The sequence below is a fragment of the Anomaloglossus baeobatrachus genome, chromosome 1 (assembly GCF_048569485.1).
Source record: "Anomaloglossus baeobatrachus isolate aAnoBae1 chromosome 1, aAnoBae1.hap1, whole genome shotgun sequence".
In the NCBI taxonomy this organism is placed as follows: Eukaryota; Metazoa; Chordata; class Amphibia; order Anura; family Aromobatidae; genus Anomaloglossus; species Anomaloglossus baeobatrachus.
This window is the reverse complement of record NC_134353.1, coordinates 336,204,078-336,216,661: the sequence shown is the minus strand read 5'-3', so window position 1 is coordinate 336,216,661 and position 12,584 is coordinate 336,204,078. Positions and strand designations below refer to the sequence as shown.

The window sequence follows — 12,584 nt, the reverse complement described above, 5'->3', positions numbered from 1 at the left end:
AGCATACAGTCCTGTATGGAGCATGCTGAGCCTTGTAGTTCTGCAGCTGTCTGCTCTATTGCATACACTAGTGGAGAATGGAGAACATATTGAAGAAGGAAATTACATCAGACCTTTTTTTTTTTTTTTCAACAATCTTTAATGGCATTGTTCACTGATAAAAAACGCATAAAGACGCAGTGAGCAAAAACGCAGCAAAACACAGCAAAAAACGCACCAAATCGCGGCAAAACGCGTGCGTTTTTTGCCGCGTTTTTTTGCCGCTGGTGCGTTTTTGTGCGTTTTTTGCCGCAAAAAAACGCACAAAAACGCAGTGTCAAAAAAACGCAGTGTGTGAACCTAGCCATACATTGTGCTCACTGCTGCCTCATTCACTGCTGTTTGGCTGTAGAGAATGGTAATGGCAATGTAGCCAATCACTGAGCTCAGTGGATCGTGTTGCCTACATCAACAGTGATTGACGGTAGCTCCATAGATGTGAGGTGAATGCTGCAGTCAAACAGAGACCAGTGAAATGGAGGAGAAATAGCGCTGGACCCGGATAGCTTAAGTAAAGCTCAGAATTTTTTTTTAAGGTAATTGCGGGACACTATTCTGTATATTTTTTTTAAGGGGACAGCCTTTTCGAACTGTATATACTAGTTATACACTCTATATATGCAGTGGTCGCATGTGCTTGCTACTGCAAGGGGCTTTTGCCCACCATTCTTGTGAAATGTGGACTGTTCTCAGCAATCATACATTTATCACTTATCCTGTAGATGCAGCATATAGGACAACCCCTTTATGTCAATGTATTCTAGATAATAATAGGTCATTAAAATAAGACAAGAAGAAAAATAAGTAAACTGTGTACATCAAGTTCATTTTTAAATAGTACCTTTTTGAGTATCGTCTCTAATGAAGCTTCTCCTGACGCCTGCCCTGATATATCCTGAATATTCTGTGCATATTCAAATGCATGAATCTCAATCAGCTTTTCTAGAGAGAGTGGATGTTCTGGATCTATCAATGCTGCATTAATCGTTTCTTCCAGGATAGTCCAATGCCTCGGTTTCAAAAATGGATTTCTTAAGTCCGTTATAACAGGTACCTATAAAATTGTGTTATATTTAGTATTTTTAAAATTTGAAAACAGGTATAATATGTGCTCAGTAGCGATGAATGAGCACTACGATGCTTGAGTGCCTTGGGTGCTCGGTACTCGAAACGCTCGGACAGGCTTGGCTCGTGTACTGAGTATAATGGTAGTCAATGGGAAACTCAAGGATTTTTCTGGAAGATCTTTTGGACAGATGCTCAAGTTTCCAATTGACTTCCATTATATTTGGTACTCGAGTCGAGCCATTCCGAGTGTCCGACCTCCTCGTTTTGAGTTCTAAGCACCCGAACATGGTAGCGCTCGCTCATCACTAGTGCTCAGCAATATCTACAGATCTGTAGTGTAGTCCTGCACATGGACTTATGTCTTTTATTTGGTGAATGGTGGTAATAACGCTCTACAGTTTTTGAAGCTATGAGAAAACAGAACACTTTGACCTGTTTAGGACATAAAAATGTGACTGACTTTCTTCAATCTTTCATGTTGTCCCAAGTTGTATAACAGTTTCTATTATTAATCCTCATTAGTGTACTGTAACAATAACAGAATGTACTTGGACTATTACACAGATGTTTCCTATTAAATAATGCATGCACAAGAATAAAAAAAGGATTCTGTATAGTTGTTACAATCTGTCTACAGTATTAGAAAGAAACACTCAACAAGCCACAAAATGGAGTTTTCAACTCTACGTTATAATATAAATTAGGCCTACATACAACACAACAATAAAACACTCTCCATACTGTATAATATATGAGGAGGTTTAAAGGGGGAGTTCTTACTATTAAAGGGGTTAGCCAGGACTATTTTTTTTTTCTCATGGGGCGGAGAACTAACAGGTAGGTAGTTGCTAATTGCTCAGAGTGGTCACGAACCGCTCCTGCCGGAAATTCGGCTGCTTCATTTGAACTCACATCAACAGAGCAGCCTCTTCCTATTGGAAGCTGCTCTGTCGACGGGGTTACTGCCAACATTATACTGATTGACAGCCAACTTCCCGCAGTTAGGCAGTTGGAGGCGGCTGTCAATCAACATGATGTCGAAAGAGATGTCCCATCAATAGTACAGAGTAGAAGAGAAAAAAGCTGCTCTGTCAATCTGACATCAACAGAAGCTGCAGAATCGCTGGCAGGAGTGGTCTATGATCAATATAAGACAGCAGAGATGGGCGCTGGGCAGAACAGGTATGCAGTTAGCAGCTACTCACCTGTAAGTTCTTATCCCCTTAAGAAGAAAATAATGTATTCCCGGATAACCCCTTTAATTCAGATATTATGAAAGTATTTATAAAATCAGTGTTTTGAACTGGACAACCTTTCTGCAGCTGAACTAAAAACTGCACAACAGTTAATATAAAAATTATCATTTTGTAAGTAGCTTGGCTAGTGTGAGATACAGGATTCCCATCACCTACTATATCTCTCTTCCCCGACCCACCCCCTTTTCATCCTAAATAACTCCCTCTCTCTTTCTTCTTCCTTCATGATTCATGAATTCTGATTTATTTTATTGGTCAGAGCTTTTAATTGTGATGCTTCTTTATCATTTTTATCATCGCTATCCCCATGGGGGTCATAATCTAAGTTCTTCATCAGTATACCTTTGTAGTGTGGGAGGAAACTGGAGAACCTAGAGGAAATCCATGCAAACACGGGGAGAACATACAAACTCCTTATAGATGTTGTTCTTGTTGTGATTTGAAACTAAAACCCCAGCGCTGCAATACAAGATTGCTCATTTCAATGATTATTTTCTTCAATTGAGTCTACTGCCATTGTATTTTTCACCGTATAGGAAATGGGTCATCAGAAAATGCCCTGTTTTCTCATATAGTCTTATATTTAACATATTTTTTTAGATTTTCAGTGAAGTTTTTTCACTTTATATTTAAAGATGACCGACCACCAGGATTTTCCTATATAAACTAAAGCCAGTGCTATACTGGCTCTATCATGCTGATGATACCTTTAGATGTGAGATCAGATGTATAATTTCTGAAATACAGGCAAGTAAAAATTGTGAAACACTGTTATTTGATAGTGTTAAGGAGAAATTCCATAGTTTTTAGGCAATCTTTTTCTTAACAGTGAATTTCTGTTGTAATCTCAGATTGAAGGTCACTGAGAGCTGACGGAGAAATTCAGACCACAAAATATAGCTGTATAAATTCCTTTCTCAGTAAGGTGCACACATTTGATGTGCTTTATTATTACAAGCCTTTTTATAGAACCGTAAAAGGTTAATCTCTTAGTAAAATTCCTAAGTATGCCAGTGACTATATGAAAAGCATATGCAGAAAGCCTGGGACATTTATCCATTTTTTTTGTGACTTCCTCGCCAGCCCCTCCTGTTTTCCAACTCTATAATTTGCAAAATTTTTGTCATGTAACTCAGTTGTCATGATTCGCCTCCCTATCCACATGGCTAGGGGGCGGAGCCTTCTCTCAGGCCTCACTTCCGGCACCTGGATGCCTTAAAAGCTGACACTTCCAGTGAACCAGCGCCGGCTATAAGCTTAGCTCTGCTTTGCCTGTGATTGCTGGTCCTGTGAGTGATATCCTGATCTGTCTGTTCCTGTGCCCCCGTGCCCTTGTCTGTGTTCTGTCCCCTGGTCGTCCCTCCTGTCCTGTGTCCCCCCTCCTATTCCCCACTCTGTTGCTTCCTCCGGTACTGACCTTGGCCTGACTTTGACTCTGCTTTTGCTCGTCCCTCCGGTCCTGCTTCTGCCCGTACGGTGTTTGACCCAGCCTGTCTGACTATTCCTTGCATGCTCTGCAGCTCTGCTTCTCAGCTGTGCTGATTAGGCAGTGCATGAGAACGCTGTGCATTTCCTTCCTGGTTCTCATTGCTCTGTGTAGTGTCGTCTGCTGCAGAGCTCTGGCTCCCCCTGGTGGCAGCATTACAGTATAGCCGGCCCCAATAGGCTTTATCTCCCAAAGGGGAAAAAAAAAAAAAAAGCCATTTAATTCTTGGTAGTGGGATCCAACTTTGCAGGATAACAGACTGTAATGGATCTACTCAGTACTTTGTGCGAGCAAGTAGCCAACCTTACGCAGCTGGTGCAGGATTTGGCTGCAGAGCATCGCACCCTGGTAGCTTCACACAACATTCTGCAGAGTGAGGTTTCTGCTTCTGCAAGGGCCACCTCGGTGGCAGTTACCTCACAAACCGTAGGACAGCATAGTCCCACTGATGTCCAACTGACCTCCCCCGAACCCACAGTGATGCTCCCCGATAAATTCTCGGGGGAGAAAAACCTATTTCGGACATTTAGGCAGAGTTGCAGGCTTCTCTTCACTCTCCGGCCTTGGTCCTCGGGGAATGAGACCCAGCGGGTGGGGATCATCATGTCATTACTCAGAGGGGGTCCCCAGATCTGGGCGTTTTCCCTACCCCCTTCGGCCCCGGAACGGCATTCGGTTGACCTCTTCTTTGACTCCCTCGGGATGATATATGACGAACCAGACCGTGAACGGGTGGCTGAGGACAGGATCATGTGTCTCACTCAGGGAAACCACACTGCTGAGCTATATTGTTCTGAGTTTCGGCAGTGGTCCACTGAGGTACGATGGAATGATTCTGCACTCAGGTGCCAATTCCGGAGAGGTCTTTCGGACTCCCTGAAAGACGCTTTGGCTCTGCACCCTCCTCCCAGCACCTTCGATGATGCGATGACGGAGGCAGTTCGTATGGACCGCAGATTATGGGAAAGAAGGGGAAACATGTGTGAGATTCTGCCCCCTCTACCTAGGGCACCTTCTTTGCCGGCTATGGAACAGATGAAAGTTGGAGCCATCAGTCCAGATGAGAAGGAGAGGAGAAGACGCTGGGATCTCAAGCTGTGCTTCTATTGTGGACACCATGGACACTGGAGGAAAGACTGCCCGGCTTGCCCCTCCGCTAAACAGTCGTCGGGAAACTTCTAAGTCTGGGTAACGGTCGAGGAGGTTGCCCAGACTATCAGGTACCTTTCCTCTCCTCCAATAAGATACTTCTGAATGTCGACCTCCGGGTCAAGGAGTCGGTCTGGTCTGCTACTGCCTTTGTTGACTGTGGGTCCGCTATGAACTTCATTGACTCTGAGTTGGTCCAAAGATTAGAGTTAGGGACAGTGAGGTTAGAAGGACCCATTCAACTCCTGGCAATTGATAAAACACCGCTGCCTCAAAACCTCATTCGGTTTGCTACAGAAAAATGTACTCTGGTGATCGGGTCTCTGCATTCTGAAACTATTTCTTGTTTTGTAATGGCCAATCTCCCTACTGGATTAGTGTTGGGGTATCCATGGTTAAGGTTACATAATCCCGTTATTGATTGGGAGTGTTGCACCATAGTCAAATGGAGTCCTGCTTGTCATAAAAGGTGTTTACAATCTGTACCTGTGTTCTCAGTAAGTCCTGAGGGTCTTCCGGAATACCTGAGGGACTACGGAGACGTCTTCTTGGAAACAGAGGCCGAGGTTTTGCCGCCTCATCGCCCATATGACTGTGCCATTGATTTACTTCCCAATACCAAATTGTCCAAGGCCCGTTTATATCACCTCTCGGGTCCAGAAAGGGCTGCTATGAAATCATACATATCTGATAGTATACGTAAAGGGCATATCCGTCCTTCTTCTTCCCCTGTGGCTGCTGGGTTGTTTTTTGTAAAGAAGAAGGACGGAGGTTTAAGGCCATGTCTCGATTTCCGAGAATTAAACAAAATTACTGTGAAAAACACGTATCCGCTTCCACTCATCCCTGATCTCTACAACTAACTCTCTGAAGCCCGGTGGTTTACCAAACTAGATCTCAGGGGGGCCTATAATCTTATCCGTATTAGAGAAGGGGATGACTGGAAAACGGCCTTTCTGACGTCAGAGGGGTTATTCGAGAATTTGGTGATGCCTTTTGGTCTAACAAATGCCCCTGCAGTGTTTCAAAATTTCATCAACGATATCTTCTCTGATTTTCTTGGTCGTTTTGTGGTCATCTATCTTGATGACATTTTGATTTATTCTGCCGATAGAGATACGCATATTATGCATGTTCGCTCAGTATTACAGAGATTACGTGATAACTATCTGTTTGCCAAGCTTGAAAAATGTGTTTTCTCTGTTCAGGAAATAGCCTTTCTTGGGTTACTCCTTTCTCGTGATGGGTTTAAAATGGACCCAGGAAAGGTGCAGGCTATCGTGGATTGGGTGCAACCCAGGGATATCAAGGCGCTACAACGCTTTTTGGGTTTCGCTAATTATTATAGAAGGTTCATTAAGGGGTTTTCTCAAATTGCCAAGCCACTGACTGACCTTACAGGGAAAGGGGCGGATCTGCAGAACTGGTCGCAAACGGCTGTCCAGGCCTTTCTTGAGTTAAAGGACTGGTTCATGTCCGCCCCAGTCCTGGTACAGCCTGACCTCGAGGCGCCGTTTGTTGTTGAGGTGGACGCCTCAGAGGTGGGGGTGGGAGCTGTTCTCTCTCAGGGCCCTGCTACTCTGACTAATCTGCGACCATGTGCGTTCTTCTCCAAGAAATTCACTCCAGCTGAGAGGAACTATGATGTGGGTAACCGTGAATTATTGACGGTAAAGTTGGCATTCGAAGAATGGAGGCATTTTTTGGAGGGTGCTGTTCACCGTATTACTGTCATCACTGATCATAAAAACCTCGCGTATATCGAGTCCGCCAAGAGATTGACGCCTCGACAAGCGAGGTGGGCTCTTTTCTTTTCTAGATTTCATTTTTGTATTACTTTTCGGCCGGGGTCTAAAAATGTGAGGGCAGATGCACTGTCTCGTAGTTTGGACCCGGTGTCACCTCCAGAGCCTCCTTCCTCCATTCTTCCACGAGGGGTGGTGGTCGCTGCCTTGTCGTCCGAGTTAGAGGCTGAGGTCAGGGAGGCCCAGTCCTCAGCGCCATCTTCCGCTCCAGACACTAAACTGTTTGTCCCTTTGCACCTCCGGTTACGAGTACTTCAAGAGTTCCATGAGTCCGTACTTAGTGGCCATCCTGGAGTTACAGCCACTCGCAGGGCTGTTGCTTGACTGTTTTGGTGGCCGTCTCTTCACTCAGATGTTGCTCGGTTTGTGTCTGACTGTGCTACATGTGCCCATGCTAAGGTATGTCGTAACCGGCCGACCGGGGAACTGGTTCCATTACCTGTTCCTGAAAGACCATGGACCCACTTGTCCATGGATTTCATTACGGACCTCCCTTTCTCAAATGGTATGACTGTGATCTGGGTGGTGGTGGATCGTTTTAGTAAACAGGCACATTTTGTTCCCCTCTCCGGTCTACCTTCTGCTGCGACCCTTGCCAACCACTTTATTGACCAGGTGGTTCGGTTACATGGGTTGCCCCTGAATATTGTGTCTGACAGGGGGGTACAATTCATTTCTCGGTTTTGGAGGGCCTTGTGCAGGCGGTTGGGAATTGAGTTGTCCTTCTCGTCCGCCTATTATCCCGAGTCTAATGGGCAGACGGAAAGGACGAATCAGACCCTTGAGCAAATCCTGCGGTGCTTGGTTTCTGCTCAGCAGGAGGATTGATGTACGTTTTTGCCCCTTGCGGAGTTTGCATTCAATAGCAGAGTCAATCAGTCTACGGGAACTTCTCCCTTCTTCTGTAATTACAGGTTTCACCCTCACTTCGGGACCTTCTCTAGAGTGGATTCGGGGTGTCCAGGGGCCGACTCCATCGTTCAGCATCTGGGGGAGGTGTGGAAGGAGGTACGGCGGTGCATCGTGACGGCTCAACAGTCCCAGAAATGCCAAGCGGACAAACACCGTTCTCTGGGACCCCCCTTTCAGGTGGGGACAAAGTGTGGCTGTCCACTCGGAATATCAGGCTCAGGGTTCCGTCTGCTAAGTTGGATCTTAAGTTTATAGGGCCCTATGAGATCATCGAAGTGATCAACCCGGTGGCCTTTCGGTTGCAACTGCCCCAGACCTTGCGTATTCCCAATGTATTTCATACCTCCTTGCTTAAGCCATTTGTCCCTTCGGTGGTGGATTCTCAGACCCCTCCGGCTCCGATACTGGTGGACGGTGAGGAGGAGTACGAAGTTCTGCGTATTATCGACTCTCGTTGGGTTCGTAGTTCTCTCCAGTATCTGATTCATTGGAAGGGTTACGGTCCAGAGGACCGGTCCTGGGTGCCGGCTCGCTCCGTGCGGGCCGATCGGTTAATTGCGGCTTTCCACCGGAAGTATCCTGGGAAGCCTGGGGGTCCAGTGGCCCCCCCTTGAGGAGGGGGTACTGTCATGATTCGCCTCCCTATCCACATGGCTAGGGGGCGGAGCCTTCTCTCAGGCCTCACTTCCGGCCCCTGGATGCCTTAAAAGCTGACACTTCCAGTGAACCAGCGCCGGCTATAAGCTTAGCTCTGCTTTGCCTGTGATTGCTGGTCCTGTGAGTGATATCCTGATCTGTCTGTTCCTGTGCCCCCGTGCCCTTGTCTGTGTTCTGTCCCCTGGTCGTCCCTCCTGTCCTGTGTCCCCCCTCCTATTCCTCACTCGGTTGCTTCCTTCGGTACTGACCTTGGCCTGACTTTGACTCCACTTTTGCTCGTCCCTCCGGTCCTGCTTCTGCCCGTACGGTGTTTGACCCAGCCTGTCTGACTATTCCTTGCATGCTCTGCAGCTCTGCTTCTCAGCTGTGCTGATTAGGCAGTGCATGAGAACGCTGTGCATTTCCTTCCTGGTTCTCATTGCTCTGTGTAGTGTCGTCTGCTGCAGAGCTCTGGCTCCCCCTGGTGGCAGCATTACATCAGTCATAAATTTAGACATGCGCATCTACAGCCGGCCATTGTTATCAATATTTTCATTCTGTTCTCTTGTTTCACGATATCAGCTGCTGACCTTGGTGTAGACATGTTACAGTCTCTATCTTCTTACTCATATAGAAAAGAAAGCTTGGTTATAGAAAAATATATAGAGAAAGATGTATTGTATTTTTGCAGTAGAAAAGCACATAGAAAAATATATTTTATTCTCACAGTCCCCCCTAAAATATTTTTCTATTTGAATCACTCCAGCTTCTTCTGAGTTTTAGTTTCTCGTGTGCTTTAGTTTTTTATGACTGCCACAGATGTTGGTAGTTTGACACCTGTGATCAATGCTGCAATAGCTTCAGAGTTCTTTATGGGTGCTCCACTGTTTGTTTAGTAGCCTCATAGTGACCACAGAGACGTGTATCTGGAGTCTGTGTAGGTATCTGGAGTCTGTGTAGATTTTGACTGTCTTTCCTTCTGCCAGTTCGCAGGCTTTAGTGTGAGCCATAAGTTTGGCTTTCTGTGCTGACTTGTGTGGAGGCAATGGTTCGACAATAATGATATCCGGAGTTGCCACAACAGAGTAACGTTTGTGAAGCGTCCGCAGAGAAGGTCAGATCAGCATCTGGCAATAGTGTCTCTGTAACTGTGGGCAGGTGGAAGCACTCAGATCGCATAAGTTCAAAACAATCATGTTCTTGGGTGTCCGGGTCTTCATAGTCAATGTCCATAGGCCTGCCATAGGCCTAGAGGGGATATCCCATATAAAAAAGTATTCACCCCTTGGGGGAAAAAAAAAAGTCGATGGATTGAAAGTAGTACAGCACTGGAGCATAACATTGGAGGGTAGGGGCAAGGTGCACTGGAGTCTTGTATGCCTTTGTGAGGAGATATTCTTCTGTTGACTTTGTTCGAAAATAGCCTTAAGATCATGTGGGGCAAGAGTAGTAACAGGGTGACCTAGGATAATGTCTTCGGGTTTTTCAACAGGGCTGCTACATGTTCCTGAGGAATGTAATAACTTCCATGATCTGCCAGAAATGTATAAATGGGAACAGGAGTGGGACTGGGTGTACTCGGCACATTGGGTCTACCAAGATAGCAGTCTGGGAGGAGCTTGCCACATGGGTAACTGTGTCCCTAAATAGAGGCAGGGTGACATCAGAGGGGGCAGAGGGTGGAAATACAGGGTGGTGTGGGTGAGGGAAGGTCTGCACCACAGGAAGCACAGTACACGGCAGTGGGAGGGTTTTTCCGGTTCTTTAAGGTTGCCCAGAAGGAAGGGAATCCGGTTGTAGTGATAGATTCACGAGATCAACAAGACTGCCCCAGGTTAATGAGTGATGCCCAAGGACACAGATAAGAGAATGATTGAAAATCAAAACTCTTAAGGCCCCTTTACACACTGAGACTTTCTAGCAATCCCACCAGCGATCCCAATCTGGCCAGGATCGCTACAAAGTCTCTGCTGAGTCGCTGGTGAGCTGTCAAACAGGCAGACCTGGCCAACGATGCAACAGCGATACGGACCTGCAGAACGACCTAGCTGGTCATTGGGGACGTGTGAAAGCAGCTATTTGAAAGGGAAGTCGCTAACAAAGTCGTTGTAATGGTGTCAAACACAACAATGCATGCTGCGCAGCGGGAAACAACGGACCAAAAAATGGTCCTAAAAGATTTGTAGCGATCAGCAACCTCACAGCGAGGGCCAGGTCGCTGATGCGTTTCACACACTGCAATATCGCTGGGGAGGTCGCTATTACGTCACAAAACCGGTGACGTTACAGTGATGTCGTTAGCGATGTTGCAGTGTGTAAAGGGGCCTTTAGCGTAGTCTGTTGTTTGGAGTTGATCAGGCTCCAAAGAGTTGGGCAGCCTGCAGTCGGTCTCCTAAGTCTCCGTTCCTTCCTGGAGTGATCTGATTCACAATGGGACAAGTATTGCAAGTTATTCCCACCCCTGTCTGCCTGCCTGTTATTCCTCCCCTCTGTCCTTCCACCCTCCTTCCTCCCCCTGTAATAACAGAGACAGTGGGAGGAGGGACAGGCAGCCAGACAGACAGGGGCAGGAATAACTAGCAAAACCCAACCCACCTATTAGATATTCTATAGCTGCTATCAATCAAATACCAGTGCATTTCACAAATTTTACTTGCCTATATTTCAGAAACTATACATCCAATCTCACAACTAAAGGTATGTAGAGAATCAGTATGACAGTGCCAGTATAGCACTGCCTTTAGTTTATATAGGAAAATCCTGGTGGTTGGTCCTCCTTAAAAAAATCTTGAAATCTTGCTGTTTTTACTCTAGTGACTGAGCCTCATAAGAAGCTGACTTCAGTACTGTAGAAATCCCTTTTCAGCAGTCATCTCATTATCATCATTACAGGTAACAATACAATTCGAAGGTAGCAATTAAGAGAAAACTCTCACATAGACGACTATAAACATCTCCAGACTACTTATTCCTAAATTACTAAAAAGTGTCTATCAAAATATAGTTGATAGCCAGTCAGGCAAGTTTGCTGACCCCAAAATCATGTCCAAAAAATATAATAAAAGAAAAATCTACAGTCAGTAAACAGAGACAGAGCAAAGAAAAGAGAATATTTGTATCTATTTGGTTTTACTTGGAGAAAAAAAATGATGTAGCTGAAACTTTAAGTTTGCGTTTTACCCACCATGTTATCTTCTAACCCCTTTATTGAAAAATGTACTACAAGTTCCAAAACTGACAAGGTAAGCATCTCAAATAGGACCATCAATGCCAGTAAACCGCTGATTTTTCATACATGCTTTACTACATAACTTACCTTTTCCCTCATTTTTTCCACCTTCGTCTTGAGACATGGCACTACATTATTTGGCGGAAGTCCTTTTTCCAGCTGATTTACAAATTTGGCATATTTAAGAACTAGGGAATTCAGTTGTTCAGGATCCAATGTTTCAAATTTGGACTGTAAAAAAACATAAATAATTATTCTGGTCACCAGCACTTGTATTCATTTACAGACCTGTTGTGTAGACTAATGACTTACCTGCATCCATTCAGCTTGCAGCACATCCCATTCTGTCATTGAATCCCATAATAGATGCTTTAGCTTCAGTTCGGCACTTACTTCTTCCAGCTCATCAAACTTTGTCACCTCAACCTGTAAAATTTTAGGATACATCCATTTACAATAGACACGGTTCTTCATATTTGGAGAAACTTGAAAGGGAACCTGTCATGTTAAAAATAGTATCTGATCTGTAGACATGATAGAGCAGGAAGTGCTGGTCGAGTTGGTATTCATTTTGTAGGAAGAGTTTCAGTAAAACTTACATTTTATTTATTGAAATTCCTGAGGTTTGCATCGTTATGAGTCCAGTTGGCCGTCCTACTAGTGATTGACAGCCTTTCCTGCATAACTACACGCAGAGCTAGCTGTCAGTAATGAGTTAGACCACCCACTGCACTCATGCATGAAAACATCACGGCTTTCAATAAATAAAATACAGGTTATATTGAATCTTGTTCACCGAACTCTTTAACATTTTGCTCAGCTACAGGAGTGGCTCGGGAGAGGGATCATCCCTGATAAGACCCGGAAACAGTTATTTGAGAGGAAGAGGAGAAACAGTAAGATGGAGAGAAGACCTATCTCAGAAGCAAGGAGTGAGGCCCGGTGGCTCGCACAGCGCACCCGCAGTAGTAAACGCCGTGGCTGGGAGGAGAAGATGGAGTGGG

At 45.3% G+C, this 12,584-nt stretch overlaps 1 protein-coding gene across 1 annotated transcript in view; it reads right to left on the bottom strand.

Moving 5' to 3' along the window:
- DNAH6 (dynein axonemal heavy chain 6) overlaps positions 1-12,584 on the bottom strand; it is a 596,499-nt gene that overhangs the window by 461,609 nt on the left and 122,306 nt on the right. Inside the window, exons 17-19 of the mRNA XM_075352201.1 lie at positions 11,893-12,006; positions 11,668-11,811; positions 881-1,093 (exon numbers count right to left, since the gene is read on the bottom strand). Of these exons, the coding sequence (XP_075208316.1) occupies positions 881-1,093; positions 11,668-11,811; positions 11,893-12,006 (471 nt within the window). The remainder of the gene's footprint in view (positions 1-880; positions 1,094-11,667; positions 11,812-11,892; positions 12,007-12,584) is intronic.